Genomic DNA, 18,098 nt, shown 5'->3' with positions numbered 1-18,098 from the left:
GTTAAAAAAAATTCCCAGATTTCAAGGTTTTCCAGGGCATTTTTCCCCTTCAAAATGAATTGGCCATTTTTCAAATTTCCATATTTTTCAACCGATTCAAACCATTCCTCCTTCAACATATTCCACTCATCCTGGACAGTCAAACTATCATTTTTCCAAGTTAAAAAAAAAAAATCCCAGAATTCCAAGTTTTCCAGGGCATTTTTCCCATTCAAAATGAATTGGCCATTTTTCAAACTTTCACATTTTTCAACCGATTCAAACAATTCCACCTTCAACATATTCCACTCATCCTGGACATTCAAACTATCATTTTTCCAAGTTAAAAAAAAATCCCAGATTTCAAGGTTTTCCAGGGCATTTTTCCCCTTCAAAATGAATTGGCCATTTTTCAAATTTCCACATTTTTCAACTGATTCAAACCATTCCTCCTTCAACATATTCCACTCATCCTAGACATTCAAACTATAATTTTTCCAATTAAAAAAAAACAACTCAGAGTTCCAGGTTTTCCAGGGCATTTTTCCCATTCAAAATGAATTGGCCATTTTTCAAATTTCCATATTTTTCAATCGATTCAAACCATTCCTCCTTCAACATATTCCACTCATATTGGACATTCAAACTATCATATTTCCAAGTTAAAAAAATTCCCAGAATTACCGGTTTTTCACAGACTTTTTTTTCCATTTCAAAATGAATCTGACATTATTCAAACTTCCACCATTTCTACATTTTTCAACTGATTTAAACCATTCCACCGTCAACATATTCCACTCATCCTGGATATTCAAACTTATCATTTTTCCAAGTTAAAAAAAAAATCCCAGAATTCCAGGTTTTCCAGGGCATTTTTCCCTTTCCAAATGAATTGGCCATTTTTCAAATTTCCACATTTTTCAACCGATTCAAACCATTTCTCCTTCAACATATTCCACTCATCCTGGGCATTCAAACTATCTATTTTTTTAAGTAAAAAAAAAAAAAATCCCAGAATTCCAGGTTTTCCAGGGTATTTTTCCCATTCAAAATGAATTGGCCGATTTTCAAATTTACACATTTTTCAACCGATTCAAACCATTCCACCGTCAACATATTCCACTCATCCTGGACATTCAAACTATAATTTTTCCAAGTTAAAAAAAATATCCCAGATTTCAAAGTTTTCCCGGGACATATTTCCCATTCAGAATGAATTGGCCATTTTTCAAACTTCCACCATTTCCACATTTTTCAACCTATTCAAACCATTCTACCTTAAACACATTTCAATTGTCTTGGAAATTCAAACTATCATTTTTCCAAGTTCAAAAAAACCCCAGAATTCCAGGTTTTCCAGGGTATTTTTCCCATTCAAAATGAATTGGCCATTTTTCAAATTTACACATTTTTCAACCGATTCAAACCATTCCACCGTCCACATATTCCACTCATCCTGGACATTCAAACTATCATTTTTCCAAGTAAAAAAAAAAATCCCAGATTTTAAGGTTTTCCAGGGCATTATTCCCATTCAAAATTAATTGGCCATTTTTCAAATTTACACATTTTTCAACTGATTCAAACCATTCCTCCTTCAACATATTCCACTCATCCTGGGCATTCAAACTATCTATTTTTTTTTAAGTAAAAACGAATCCCAGAATTCCAGGTTTTCCAGGGCATTTTTCCCATTCATAATGAATTGGCCATTTTTCAAATTTACACATTTTTCAACCGATTCAAACCATTCCTCCTTCAACATCTTCCACTCATCCTGGACATTCAATTTCTCATTTTTCCAAGTTAAAAAAAAATTCCCAGAATTACAGGTTTTCCCGGACATTTTTCCCATTTCAAAATTAATCTGACATTATTCAAACTTCCACCAATTCTACATTTTTCAACTGATTTAAACCATTTCACCGTCAACATATTCCACTTATCCTGGGCATTCAAACTATCATTTTACAAGTTCAAAAAAATTCCCAGAATTCCAGGTCTTCTGGGAGATTTTTCCCATTCAAAATGAATTGGCCATTTTTCTAATTTACACATTTTTCAACCGATTCAAACAATTCCTCCTTCAACATATTCCACTCATCCTGGACATTCAAACTATCATTTTTCCAAGTTAAAAAAAATTCCCAGAATTACCGTTTTTTCACAGACTTTTTTCCCATTTCAAAATGAATCTGACATTATTCAAACTTCCACCATTTCTACATTTTTCAACTGATTTAAACCATTCCACCGTCAACATATTCCACTCATCCTGGACATTCAAACTATCATTTTTCCAAGTTAAAAAAAATTCCCAGAGTTCCAGGTTTTCCAGGGCATTTTTCCCATTCAAAATGAATTGGCCATTTTTCAAATTTCCATATTTTTCAACCGATTCAAACCATTCCTCCTTCAACATATTCCACTCATCCTGGACATTCAAACTATCATTTTTCCAAGTTATAAAAAAAATCCCAGAATTCCAGGTTTTCCAGGGCATTTTTCCCATTCAAAATGAATTGGCCATTTTTCAAATTTACACATTTTCAACCGATTCAAACCATTCCTCCTTTAACATATTCCACTCATATTGGACATTCAAACTATCATTTTTCCAAATTAAAAAAATTCCCAGAATTACCGGTTTTTCACAGACTTTTTTTTCCATTTCAAAATGAATCTGACATTATTCAAACTTCCACCATTTCTACATTTTTCAACTGATTTAAACCATTCCACCGTCAACATATTCCACTCATCCTGGATATTCAAATTTATCATGTTTCCAAGTAAAAAAAAAAATCCCAGAATTCCAGGTTTTCCTGGGCATTTTTCCCTTTCCAAATGAATTGGCCATTTTTCAAATTTCCACATTTTTCAACCGATTCAAACCATTTCTCCTTCAACATATTCCACTCATCCTGGGCATTCAAACTATCTATTTTTTTAAGTAAAAAAAAAAAAAATCCCAGAATTCCAGGTTTTCCAGGGTATTTTTCCCATTCAAAATGAATTGGCCGATTTTCAAATTTACACATTTTTCAACCGATTCAAACCATTCCTCCTTCAACATCTTCCACTCATCCTGGACATTCAATTTCTCATTTTTCCAAGTTAAAAAAAAATTCCCAGAATTACAGGTTTTCCCGGACATTTTTCCCATTTCAAAATTAATCTGACATTATTCAAACTTCCACCAATTCTACATTTTTCAACTGATTTAAACCATTTCACCGTCAACATATTCCACTCATCCTGGACATTCAAACTATCATTTTACAAGTTCAAAAAAATTCCCAGAATTCCAGGTCTTCTGGGAGATTTTTCCCATTCAAAATGAATTGGCCATTTTTCAAATTTACACATTTTTCAACCGATTCAAACCATTCCTCCTTCAACATATTCCACTCATCCTGGACATTCAAACTATCATTTTTCCAAGTTAAAAAAAATTCCCAGAATTACCCGTTTTTCACAGACTTTTTTCCCATTTCAAAATGAATCTGACATTATTCAAACTTCCACCATTTCTACATTTTTCAACTGATTTAAACCATTCCACCGTCAACATATTCCACTCATCCTGGACATTCAAACAATCATTTTTCCAAGTTAAAAAAAATTCCCAGATTTCAAGGTTTTCCAGGGCATTTTTCCCCTTCAAAATGAATTGGCCATTTTTCAAATTTCCACATTTTTCAACCGATTCAAACCATTCCTCCTTCAACATATTCCACTCATCCTGGACAATCAAACTATCATTTTTCCAAGTTAAAAAAAAAAATCCCAGAATTCCAAGTTTTCCAGGGCATTTTTCCCATTCAAAATGAATTGGCCATTTTTCAAACTTTCACATTTTTCAACCGATTCAAACAATTCCACCTTCAACATATTCCACTCATCCTGGACATTCAAACTATCATTTTTCCAAGTGAAAAAAAAATCCCAGATTTCAAGGTTTTCCAGGGCATTTTTCCCCTTCAAAATGAATTGGCCATTTTTCAAATTTCCACATTTTTCAACCGATTCAAACCATTCCTCCTTCAACATATTCCACTCATCCTAGACATTCAAACTATAATTTTTCCAATTAAAAAAAAACAACTCAGAGTTCCAGGTTTTCCAGGGCATTTTTCCCATTCAAAATGAATTGGCCATTTTTCAAATTTCCATATTTTTCAACCGATTCAAACCATTCCTCCTTCAACATATTCCACTCATCCTGGACATTCAAACTATCATTTTTCCAAGTTATAAAAAAAATCCCAGAATTCCAGGTTTTCCAGGGCATTTTTCCCATTCAAAATGAATTGGCCATTTTTCAAATTTACACATTTTCAACCGATTCAAACCATTCCTCCTTCAACATATTCCACTCATATTGGACATTCAAACTATCATTTTTCCAAATTAAAAAAATTCCCAGAATTACCGGTTTTTCACAGACTTTTTTTTCCATTTCAAAATGAATCTGACATTATTCAAACTTCCACCATTTCTACATTTTTCAACTGATTTAAACCATTCCACCGTCAACATATTCCACTCATCCTGGATATTCAAACTTATCATTTTTCCAAGTTAAAAAAAAAATCCCGGAATTCCAGGTTTTCCAGGGCATTTTTCCCTTTCCAAATGAATTGGCCATTTTTCAAATTTCCACATTTTTCAACCGATTCAAACCATTTCTCCTTCAACATATTCCACTCATCCTGGGCATTCAAACTATCTATTTTTTTAAGTAAAAAAAAAAAATCCCAGAATTCCAGGTTTTCCAGGGTATTTTTCCCATTCAAAATGAAATGGCCGATTTTCAAATTTACACATTTTTCAACCGATTCAAACCATTCCACCGTCAACATATTCCACTCATCCTGGACATTCAAACTATAATTTTTCCAAGTTAAAAAAAATATCCCAGATTTCAAAGTTTTCCCGGGACATATTTCCCATTCAGAATGAATTGGCCATTTTTCAAACTTCCACCATTTCCACATTTTTCAACCTATTCAAACCATTCTACCTTAAACACATTTCAATTGTCTTGGAAATTCAAACTATCATTTTTCCAAGTTCAAAAAAACCCCAGAATTCCAGGTCTTCCAGGGTATTTTTCCCATTCAAAATGAATTGGCCATTTTTCAAATTTACACATTTTTCAACCGATTCAAACCATTCCACCGTCCACATATTCCACTCATCCTGGACATTCAAACTATCATTTTTCCAAGTAAAAAAAAAAATCCCAGATTTCAAGGTTTTCCAGGGCATTTTTCCCATTCAAAATTAATTGGCCATTTTTCAAATTTACACATTTTTCAACTGATTCAAACCATTCCTCCTTCAACATATTCCACTCATCCTGGGCATTCAAACTATCTATTTTTTTTTAAGTAAAAACGAATCCCAGAATTCCAGGTTTTCCAGGGCATTTTTCCCATTCATAATGAATTGGCCATTTTTCAAATTTACACATTTTTCAACCGATTCAAACCATTCCTCCTTCAACATCTTCCACTCATCCTGGACATTCAATTTCTCATTTTTCCAAGTTAAAAAAAAATTCCCAGAATTACAGGTTTCCCGGACATTTTTCCCATTTCAAAATTAATCTGACATTATTCAAACTTCCACCAATTCTACATTTTTCAACTGATTCAAACCATTTCACCGTCAACATATTCCACTCATCCTGGACATTCAAACTATCATTTTACAAGTTCAAAAAAATTCCCAGAATTCCAGGTCTTCTGGGAGATTTTTCCCATTCAAAATGAATTGGCCATTTTTCAAACTTGCACATTTTTCAGCCGATTAAAACCATTCCACCTTCAACATATTCCACTCATCCTGCAAATTCAAACTATCATTTTTTCAAGTTAAAGAAAATTCCCACAATTCCAGGTTTTCTGGGACATTTTTCCAATTTCAAAATGAATTGGGCATTTTTCAAACTTCCACCATTTCCACATTTTTCAACTTATTCAAACCATTCCGCCTTCAAATCATAGAATAGAATAGATAGAATAGAATGTACTTTATTGATCCCTGGGGAAAATTCAGCACCACTGTTCGTTCACAATAAACAATGATAATAATAAATAATATAATATATATAATATATTATATATATAATATATGAATAATATAAATATATTCTAAATATATTCGTATTTGCCAACCTTGAGACCTCCGATTTTGGGAGGTAGGGGGCGGGGGGTTGGGCGAGGGGCGTTGTTGGGGGCGGGGCGTTGTTGGGGGCGTGGTTAAGAGGGGAGGTGTTTATTTACAGCTATCCATCCATCCATTTTACTACCGCTTATTCCCTTTGGGGTCGCGGGGGTCGCTGGTGCCTATCTGAGCTACAATCGGTCGGAAGGCGGGGTACACCCTGGACAAGTCGCCACCTCATCGCAGTATGTGTAGAAATCTTTATTTATAATTGAATCACTTGTTTATTTTTCAACAAGTTTTTAGTTGTTTTTATATCTTTTTTTCCAAATAGTTCAAGAAAGATCACTACAAATGAACAATATTTTGCACTGCTATACAATTTAATAAATCAGAAACTGATGACATAGTGCTGTATTTTACTTCTTTATCTTTTTTTTTTCAACCAAAAATGCTTTGCTCTGATTAGGAGGTACTTGAATTAAAAAAATGTTCACAGGGGGTTCATCTCTGAAAAAAGGTTGAGAACCATTGCTCTAAAAGCCGTAGATGTTGTTGTCACATATGCATGTACAGTAGATGGCAGTATTGTCCTGTTTAAGAGTGTCACAACATTGCTGTTTATGGCAGACGAACTGCTTTACGGTAGACGAAAACATGACTGCTGTTGTTGTGTGTTGTTACCACGCAGGGAGGACGTTAGACTGCCTAACAATAAACCCACATAAAAAACCAAGAACTCGCCCTCGATCATTCTACAGTTATAATGTCATTGGGCAGGCACTCTGTTTATATTGTGGGAAAGCTGACGTAAAAACAGGCTGTTGACAAGTCACTCGGGTCCGCATGGAGCTGAAGGGGGCGTGGCCTCCAGTTACACCTGAATTTCGGGAGATTTTCGGGATAAAATTTGTCCCGGGAGGTTTTCAGGAGAGGCGCTGAATTTCGGGAGTCTCCCGTAAAATCCGGGAGGGTTGGCAAGTATGCATTTATTCTACATTTAAGTGCAGTCATATCCCACTCATCCTGCAAATTCAAACTATCATTTTTTCAAGTTCAAAAAAAAAAATTCCCGATTTCCCAGGATTCCAAATCTTCTGGGACATTTTTCCCATTTCAAAACGAATTGGCCATTTTTAAAACTTTCCAATTTTTTGGGGGCTTCTGTGTAATAAGACACATGAAATTTACTCAACAGAAAAAAAAAAACAAGAAAAGTTTTTAAATAATTAGAACTGTTAAAAAAAAAAAAAAAAAAACCTACCGTATTTCCTTTAATTGCCGCCGGACATATAGTAAGCGCCAGCCTTGAATTACTGCCGGATCAAACTCGCTTCGCAAAATAATTAGCGCATGCTTAGTATTACAGCCTGGTCAAACTTGTGATGTCACGAGTAACACTTACCCTGTCATCATTTTCAAAATGGAGGAGGCTGATTTCAATACCGGTAATTTGAAATTGCATAAAGGGAAGAATATTAAGAGCTATTCAGTAGGATTTAAAGTCCAAGCTTACATCACACTCAAATTTTTACTGCATGCCTTTGGTAAGTGAGAGTGAGAAGAGGTTTTAAAATAATTAGCGCATGCTTACTTTTAACGCATGCCTTTGGTAAGCGCAGGAGTGAGAAGAGGTTTTAAATTAATTAGCGCCCCGCCGGCAATCCAAGGAAATACGGTATTTATTTTTCCAGGTGTATTTAAGAATCATATGAAGCTAGAACGTTGGATTGCCCTTGAACGCACCGCGCGCCGCCACTTCCTGTTGTGTCCTCCCCCCCGCTCTTCCGGGTTGTCCGGACTTGAACGCACCACCGCCCACCTCCCTTTCGTCTCAACACTGGCTCCTCTGACGTCAAGAAAGTGGAGCACTTAAACCACGACCAGGGAAAAGACACTTTGAGCCAGGACGACGAGGCGACACCGGGTTATAAGTAAGGAGGTTTTAAAAAAAAATGTTTTTACATTCCTTCGCTGCCTGAGTGTGAAACAAGCTAACACACACGCCCGGATAAAGAGCGCCATTATCGTGTTCAAATCACGATAAAAACATTTTTCCTTGAATAGACGCAACAGTAAGGTTCGAAATGTTTTTTTTTTAATCCACATATGGCTGTATTTGTATGTTAATTTCATGTTTGGCAATGGTTTTATCACATGTGTGTATAATCTGAGTCTTTAGGGGATCTGGCAACAACAGACTCACCGGAAACACACGCAGATGATTACAGATATGATTAGGTCGATAGGCCACGCCCCTTTGAGTGACGTTAGTGGAGGGAACGAAAACCGAAAGCAGTAAAATGTCTGCAAGTAGCAAGGACACTGGGAATAAGCAAGCAATCATAGCAGTGCGGTGAGGTTCATGGCTGGTGAGGCACTGACTTCATCACAGTCAGATATATAAACATATGAACCCTATAGAGCAGTGGTTCTTAACCTGTGTTCGATCGAACCCTAGGGGTTCGGTGAGTCGGCCTCAGGGTTTCGGCAGAGGTCAAAACACACCTGACTCATCGTCTCAATAAAAACTTCTCCCTATCGTCGTATTACGGATACGGCAACAGCAGAAGTAACACCGATTTGCAGGTGTGTAATTTGTTGTGAGTTCATGCACTGTGTTTGTTTTGTTTTTTGAATAAGGTGATTTTCATGCACGGTTCATTTCGTACACCAGTAAAAAAAACATGGGAACACTTTAGTACGTGGAACATATTCATCATTAATTATTGTTGCTTATTAACATGCAAATTAGTAACATATTGGCTCTTAACTAGTCTTTAGTAAGTACTTATTAATGCCTTATTCGGTATGGCCTCATTTTAACCCTAACCCTCTAATCCTGGCGCTAACCCTAACCAAATAACTCTAAATTAAGTCTTTGTTACTTAGAACATGTTCCCCTAGTGTCCCAAAACCTCTAAATGAAGTCTTTGTTACTTAGAACATGTTCTCCATACTAAAGTGTTACCAAAAACACATAACTTTGTCTTGAATTTAAAAAAATATATGTACATATTTTTCACTAAAAAACTAATATGAAATATGCATATGAAACTAATGGGGTTCGGTACCTTCAACAAGGTTAAGAACCACTGCTCTAGAGCAGGGGTAGGGAACCTATGGCTCTAGAGCCAGATGTGGCTCTTTTGATGACTGCATCTGGCTCTCGGATAAATCTGAGCTGACTTTGCTTGACACGATAATTAATGAATAATTCCGCTTGTAATCACAGTGTTAAAAATAACGTTCAAAATATACAACCTTCTCATGCATTTTTAATCCATCCATCCGTTTTCTACCGCACCTGTTCAAGAAGCCGCGTTAATGGTATGAAGTTATTTATTTATTATTGGTTAGTGTGGGGCTTGCCCCTCCTGGGTTTTCTTCAGACCACCAACCACCGACATGAGAGCCTGTTTCAGGGTTACAATATTGTTTTATTTTTCAACAAGTCCCTCAGTTGCTTTCCAGCGATTGTCTTTTTCTCTTTCGTTTTCGCTCGCGCTCTGGCTCCAGCACCAACCCCGTCTCTCCTCCTGGCTGCTGCTTATAACAGAGCGACAGGTGATTAGATAACAAGGCCCAGGTGGGCGATCTACGCACCTGTTGCTGATCCTGGCAACACCCCGCTTCGCTGCAGGCCCGCAGGCCACGCCCCTTCTATAGTTAGCTTCAGAATAACAATGGTATTACAAAGAATAAGAAACATATTATAGTCTATAAAAATGTTGGTCTTACTTAAAAATGCACGCGTTTAGTTGTGTTTAGTGTTAAAAAAGTATGGTATGGCTCTTACGTAAATACATTTTAAAATATTTGGCTTCTTGGCTCTCTCAGCCAAAAAGGTTCCCGACCCCTGCTCTAGAGTATCTTATTCACCATTTTATTGGCAGCAGTTGACGGGTTATGTTTAAAAGCTCATACCAGCATTCTTCCCTGCTTGGCACTCAGCATCAAGGGTTGGAATTGGGGGTTAAATCACCAAAAATGATTCCCGGCCGCTGCTGCTCACTGCTCCCCTCACCTCCCAGGGGGTGAACAAGGGGATGGGTAGAAAACAGAGGACAAATTTCACCACACCTAGTGTGTGTGTGTGACAATCATTGGTACTTTAACTTAATGTAGCAGGTACTTTAGCTAGTATAGTATAGTATAAATAAATTACATTTATTATTATCATTATTAGCGATAATACTGCTAACATTAACAATATTAAATAATCACATGTATGTAGAAAATAACAAACACGACAGGACACAGTGTTGTCATTATGACAGGTGTAACCGCGCTCCAGCGGCAGTGTTCATTACTGTAGCTTAAAAAATGCAGATGGCCTTAAAACGCCATAATACTCAGTCACCATATTTAAGTACGCAAAATAAAGACTTGACATAAATATAAATTCAATCGGATCAGAAACATTGGAGGAAACAGCATTAAAACCCGATGCTAACCGCCCATAGAAAATACATGGGTGCGGCTAGTACAGGGGTAAGGAACCTATGGCTCTAGAGCCAGATGTGGCTCTTTTGATGACTGCATCTGGCTCTCAGATAAATTGCTTAACACGATAAGTAATGAATAATTCCACTTGTAATCACAGTGTTAAAAATAACGTTCAAAATATAAAACATTCTCATGCTTTTTTATGTTCAAGAAGTTGCATTATGGTAAGAAGTCATTTATTATAAATTACTTATTATTTATTATCTCCTAGGGGTTCTTCAGACCACCAAGAGCCTGTTTCAGGGTTACAATATTGTTTTATTTTCTTTTTCTCTCAGTTGGTTTCCACCAATTGTCTTTTTCTCTCTCATCCTCACTCGCGCTGTGGCTCCAGCCCCAACCCTGTCTCTCCTCCTGGCTGCTGCTTATAACAGAGCGACAGGGGATTAGATAACAAAACCCAGGTGGGCCATCTACGCACCTGTCGCTGATTTCGAGGCCGGTCCTGGCAACATCCTGCTTTGCTGCTGGCCCTCAGGCCACGCCCCCTCCACAGTTAGCTTCAGAATAACAATATTATTATAAAGAATAAGAGACCTATATTACTCTGGAAATATTGGTCTTACTTAAAAATGCACACGTTTAGTTGTGTTCAGTATTAAAAAAATATATTATATGGCTCTTAGGAAAATACATTTTAAAATATTTAGCTTCTTGGTTCTCTCAGCCAAAAAGGTTCCCGACCCTTGGGCTACTAGCTACTATTAGCAAACAGATAGACTTACCAACTCGGCTTAATATCTCAACATCGACACACTCTTTCGTCGGCGTGGCGCAGTGGGGAGAGTGGCCGTGCGCAACCCGAGCGTCCCTGGTTCAATTCCCACCTAGTACCAACCTCGTCACGTCCGTTGTGTCCTGAGCAAGACACTTCACCCTTGCTCCTGATGGGTGCTGGTTGGCGCCTTGCATGGCAGCTCCCTCCATCAGTGTGTGAATGTGTGTGTGAATGGGTAAATGTGGAAGTAGTGTCAAAGCGCTTTGAGTACCTGAAGGTAGAAAAGCGCTATACAAGTACAACCCATTTATCATTTTATAACTCGGCCCTGATGGTCGGCACTATAAGTTTACAAATAGTTGGACGGTTGTTTTTACAACAGGCAGGCAAATGACAACTTTAAAATATACCGGCTTCGGCCTAGCCGAGTAGTGCAAGAATGATCTTTGGGATCACTAGCGCCCTCTACTACCAGGAGGCCGGAGAACCGGAGCCTCACATTGTACGTTTTTTTGCAGCAGTTTTTTGATTGCCCAGCACAAGAAATACGTTACACACATACAGTTGTTGACAAAATACACTGTACATTATGTACCTTAGCTGACTAAACTATGGAAATGTATAATATAATTCATATAGCAATACGGTCTCACTGCATAGCAGACAGCAGTTAGCCGAGTCATATCGCAATCCACGGGAGGCTCAGTTGTCTGTGACTCACCGCAAGTAATTCTCAGTATTTGAACGGCAAATGTGAAAATTAAGCGATTTTGAATAACAAATAATTTAAGTTGAAGTTAAATGGAAAATAACTTTATAGTATAATCCCTGGATACATATAACAATATAATATATTTTTTTTCTTTTTACATTTTTTTCTTTCCATGATGGCAGGTGAGGCCCCTGACTGCACGTCACTGAATCATAGGTAGAGTGAAAAGAAAATGTCCTCAAAATTCCACACACAATACCCATACTGACTTTGATTGATTGATGGAAACTTTTGTTAGTAGATTGCACAGTACAGTACATATTCCGTACAATCGACCACAAGATGGTAACACCCGAATAAGTTTTTCAACTTGTTTAAAGGCCTACTGAAATGAGATGTTCTTATTTAAACTGGGATAGCTGGTCCATTCTGTGTCATACTTGATCATGTCGCAATATTGCCATATTTTTGCTATAAGGATTTAGTAGAGAACATCGATGATAAAGTTCGCAACTTTTTGTCGCTAATAAAAAAGCCTTGTCCGTACCGGAAGTAGCAGGCGATGTGCGCGTGACGTCACGGGTTGTGGAGCTCCTCACATCCGCACATTGTTTGCAATCATGGCCACCAGCAGCGAAAGCGATTCAGACCGAGAAAGTGACGATTTCATTTGAGCGAGGATGAAAGATTCGTAGATGAGGAAAGTGGGAGCGAAGGACTAGGAAAAAAAAAAACTAGACGGCAGAGCGATTCAGATGTTATTAGACAAATTTACTAAGATAATTCTGGAAAATCCCTTATCTGCTTATTGTGTTACTAGTGTTTTAGCGTTTCAGTGAAAGTCAGAGGGGTGTGGCCACAGGTGTAGTGACCGCCAGTGTCTCTGAGGGAAGCCACGTTTCTCGACGAGGCAAAGCGAAGGCAGCCGTTGCGGCCGGGCTGAGATTTTTTATTTTTAAGCCATGTACTGTACATGTAGATGCTGTATCGGGACAGATCCATTAAGAGTTTGAGCAGAAATATGTTGTTCAGGAATTAACTATTGTTGCGTCTGACCAGGGACTACAAGTCACTGGTCAATCCCAAGTTCTTTCAGATGACATATGCAGAGTAATAAAAACCATCAAGACAGAATAGGAACATTATCAAGTTTTACTAAAGCTTTAGGAGACCATTCCCACAGTCTGTAAACAGCGGCATGTAGAAGCGGTCTGAAAATCAAACGGGAAGAGACAACTTTATTAAATATGAAAACAACCCTCCACCCTGCCCATAAAGGAATACATCCTCATTTTTCTAATACCGATAAGGTAAAAAGGGAGTATGCTAAACTCCCACATTCCAACCCTTCAAGGTAAAGCACAGAGTTTACTGGCGGACATAAGATACTAGCAAAAAGATAACGCATGGGAAAATATTAACTGCTTTAAACGTGACTAAGAATAAAGAAATAACTCTTAAAAATATATGCATTCTCCACACTATACAAAATAAAACAAACAAAATTATATGTCAGATGGTTTTTAAAGTAAATGACTGGAGAGTCCCGGAAGAGTTGGTGGTGCAAGGAATTCTGGGAATGTGTTCTGTTGTGTTGCGGTGCATATATATTCCCCCGAATTGTAATGTAGTTGTCATTTTTGTTTAGTGAGGTCTCACTATATGGCACAGGTTTATGACAGTGTGGCGTTGGATTTACGACCACCCGTTAGTGTGACGTGTAGGCCTGTTTAGGCGATTCCCTTGTTGCAAGATTAACGCCAGGATTAATAAGCCAAACAACTTTAGGAATTTTATCGCAAATTATCATTATGCCGTTGACCTGGGCGATATGGCCTTTTATTAATATCTCAATATATATCTCCATATTTTGCCTTAGCCTTGAATGAACACTTGACGCATATAATCACAGCAGTATGATGATTCTATGTGTCTCCATTAAAAAAAAAAAAATCTTCATACTGCATTAATATATGCTACTTTTAAACTTTCATGCAGAGAGGAAAATCACAACAAAGGAGATGTTGACATGCACTCCTTGTTCTTTAGCGGGTGACTTTTCAAATGATGCTACTTAGCAGTAGTGCTACTTTTTGTAGCAACGCTTTTGCCGCATACTTGACATATTACGGTTGTCTGTTCAACATCTTCCCGCTTGAAACCGAACCACTGCCAGACGATGGACCCCATGCTGGTTTTTTTGGTAATTAATTCTTCCTTCATTTGTTACCAGATTCGCACCTTCTCTCTCTCGTATTACCACAGCTAATGTTACCCATGCCGCTACCTATCTGCTCCGCGACAGCGTATGCGTATGTGAAGTATGTAAGAAGGTGCGCTTGTTTTATGTCTCTGTGAGAAGGAGAGACAAGAAAGCCTGCAGTGTAATGCCCGCAGCTAAACTGAGTGAGAACATATACTCCAATATCGCGATATAGTCATTTTCTATATCGTACAGACACAAACCCGCGATATATCAAGTATATTGATATATCGCCCAGCCCTAGTTTAAAACAAATAAAGTGCACTTTTGTGCATGATGTCACACAAGTTATTTCAATAACTGTCCAACAAAAATGAGCTGCATAATAGTAAATCACATAGTGTATGTCCTTCGCTTTGTGGTAGGTTCCTGCGGACATTATCTCCTTCTGTTGTTGACTATTTTTTGATCTGGCAATGGTTGCTTCAGCATTTTGTGGGTGTGGCACCGGCCGATATGTTGACATGCGGAGTTTCAAGCACTCCTTATTCTCTAGCGGGTGACTTTTCAAATGATGCTACACATCAGTAGAGCTGCTACTTTTTTGCCGCATACTTGTCATATTCGGTTGTCTGTTCGACATCTTCCCGCTTGAAGCCAAACCACCGCCAGACAAGGGACCCTGTGCTGTTTTTCTCGGGAATTAAACCATTGGCTTTATTTTGGCAATTAACTAATTTATGGTGTCGTTGAAAAGCCCTGGCCTAGTGTGACATCGTATAGGTCAACCGGAAAATAAATGAATTAAACGAGCTTAAAAGGAAATAAGCGCCCCCCAGTGTACGGGAGGTATGTGGCGTAGGACCAATAGTCCAAAGAGAGAGGGTGCATGGACACTTGGACAAAAAAAATGTAAACTATTTAAGAAATCCGACTAATTTAGTGCATGGAAACGAAGTGAAAGAGAAGACATCTTTGAGTCCTTCGAGATGGGTTGCAGGTTTAGCGCTGCAATGACCCACATCCAATCCTTTCCCCCACATTATTCACTGGAGGCTATAATTAGCACCAATGCAAGCCCCACCGGGACCTTGTCCTCTATTCTGACCAAAACCTGCTCCGTCTGCATCCAGGCATGGCTGACCTGCTGAAGCTCCTGCTGCGAGTGTCCGAGAAAGCCGCCAACGTCGCTCGCGTCTGCCGGCAGGAGGCTCCCCTCTTTGCGCTGCTGGTCCAGGAGAAGACCGGAGACGATAAAAATAAGAAGTTTGTGCAGGACTTCAAGACGCTGGCGGACGTCGTGATCCAGGAGGTGATCCGGCATGACGTCGGCGCTCAGGTACGGAGGGAGAGGGCACCTGGCCTGGTTCGTTACAGGGTTTGTCCAAGGTACCGGTTGTCGTGGGGTCAATACGATGTCATCATTTCATTTGCTAGGATGCATTTTAGGGGTGGCCCAAAAAAAATAAATGCCAGATTAATCAGGATTTTTATTTGTACTTTATCAATAGAAAAAAAAAATAATAATAATAAAAAAATATATATATATATATATATATAAATATATATATATATAATTTTTATTACTTTATTATTATTTTATTATCATTTTATTATTTTATCAATTAAAAAAAATATATGTATAATACATATATTTTTTGTACTTTATCAATTAACTATAAATGTATATATATATATGTGTATAAAGTATATATGTATATATATATGTATACAGTATATATGTATATATATACTTTTTTTTATTTCTACTTAATCAATTAAAAAAATATGTATATTTTTTTAATTGATTAAGTAGAAATAAAAAAAAGTATATACATACATATATACTGTATACATATATATACATATATACTGTATGCATATATATATATATGTATACAGTATATGTATATATATACTTTTTTTTAATTTCTACTTAATCAATTAAAAAAATATGTTTTTTTAAATTGATAAAGTACAAAATATTTATATTTACGTACATACATTTTTTTAAAATTGATGAAGTACAAATAAAAATCCAGATAATCAGTTTTTTTGTACTTTATTAATTTAAAAAAATAATATATATATATATATATACATTTTTTTCCATTTTCTATTTAATTATTTATTTTTATTTTATTAGATATTTTTTTATTGATGAAGTACAAATAAAAATCCCGATTAATCAGGATTTTTATTTGTACTTTATCAATTAAAACAATAAAAAAAAAATATTATTTATTGTTTTAATTACAAAGTTTAATCAGGATTTTAATTTGTACTTTATCAATTAAAAACAAACAAACAAAAAACAAAACAAAAAATATATATTTATATTTTATGTTTATGTTTTTAATTGATAGATTGATATAAATACATATATATATATATATATATATATATATATAAATAAATTGATAAAGTACAAAAGAACTTATTCTGGATTTTTATTTGTACTTTATCAATAAAAAAAAATCTATACATTTTTGTACTTTATCAATTTAAAAAATATATTCTTTTTAAGTTGATTAAGTACAAAATTATATATATATGTATATGTATATATATACGTATATATATACGTATATATATATATATATATATATTATTGATAAAGTACAAAAAATATATATGCATAAATGTGTGTGTGTGTATATATATATATATATATATATATATATATATATATATATATATATATTATTGATAAAGTACAAAAAATATATATGCATAAATGTGTGTGTATATATGTATGTGTATATATATATATATATGTATATATATATATATATATTTTGTACTTTATCAATAACATTTTTTATATATTGTTTTTCATTGATAAAGTATGAATAAAAATCCTGATTAATCTGCCGTTTTTTGTTTTTTTTGACACCCCTAGTATGCATCATAGCAAATGAAATGATGACCTGACATCATATTGACCCCACCACAACAGGTACCTTAGGCAGGACATTTTTTTTTATATATGTCCTGTGCAGCCACTCAGACAAATCATATTGTTGATGTAGATGATCAATATCTGCTTTGCACATTTACTTTAGAAAAGAGAAATGTTGGATACTTCTCTTTTTTTTTTTTTGGTATTTGACTTTATTAAATTTTCTTCAACAAAACCGTATTTTTTTTTAATGTACTATATACAGTAAATTGATCAGAGCTGTTTAACTATTTATGGAGGAATGCAGTTCATCAAAGAACTGTCACCCAATGTAAAAGAAAAAAAGTATTGGTTTTGAATTGAGAATCGTTTTGAATCAAGAAACGATTCTGAATCGAATCTTTAACCCCAAAATCGAATGGAATCGTGTGGTGGCCAAAGATTCCTGACTCTAATATATATATTTTCATTAAAACAGCAAAAAGACAAATATATACACATGTAAAGCAAAAGAGTGTTATAAATAATTAGTATTACCATATTTGTCTTACATAATATTTTTCGAATATTGTTGTTTATTTTAATTTTCAAGACTCTATAGGCTTCTCTAACCCTTTTAGGGGCTTTATCTTTACTATAAACAACTAGCAACAAGGTATCTCTCTGGTGTTATTGTAGACTGTGCTGCAATTTTAGTGCACGGGAGGGAATATGTTTAAATATGGCCGTTTGTCAGCATAACGTTGGCAATAAAAGATAAAAAGAGCGTCAAACTTTGTGTTTTTCTTATGGACGCTACAATACATTATATTATATTGTTTCCACATAAAAAAACTCATTTTTAATTTATGGCGGGATATATATTGTCGTGGCGGTGCGCCACGATCGAATACTCTGCAAG

The 18,098-nt window shown here is 35.9% G+C and overlaps 1 protein-coding gene across 1 annotated transcript in view; it reads left to right on the top strand.

The window, feature by feature from the left end:
• Positions 1-7,928: 7,928 nt before the first annotated feature.
• Positions 7,929-18,098, top strand: part of inpp1 (inositol polyphosphate-1-phosphatase) — a 22,274-nt gene continuing 12,104 nt past the window's right edge. The window contains exons 1-2 of the mRNA XM_061922557.1: positions 7,929-8,087; positions 15,429-15,634. Coding sequence (XP_061778541.1) covers positions 15,431-15,634 — 204 coding nt within the window. The 5' untranslated portion in view covers positions 7,929-8,087; positions 15,429-15,430. The remainder of the gene's footprint in view (positions 8,088-15,428; positions 15,635-18,098) is intronic.

This window comes from Nerophis ophidion, linkage group LG16 (genome assembly GCF_033978795.1).
Source record: "Nerophis ophidion isolate RoL-2023_Sa linkage group LG16, RoL_Noph_v1.0, whole genome shotgun sequence".
Classification (NCBI taxonomy): domain Eukaryota; kingdom Metazoa; phylum Chordata; class Actinopteri; order Syngnathiformes; family Syngnathidae; genus Nerophis; species Nerophis ophidion.
The sequence above is the reverse complement of the archived record's forward strand: the minus strand, read 5'-3'. Positions and strand labels throughout refer to the sequence as shown.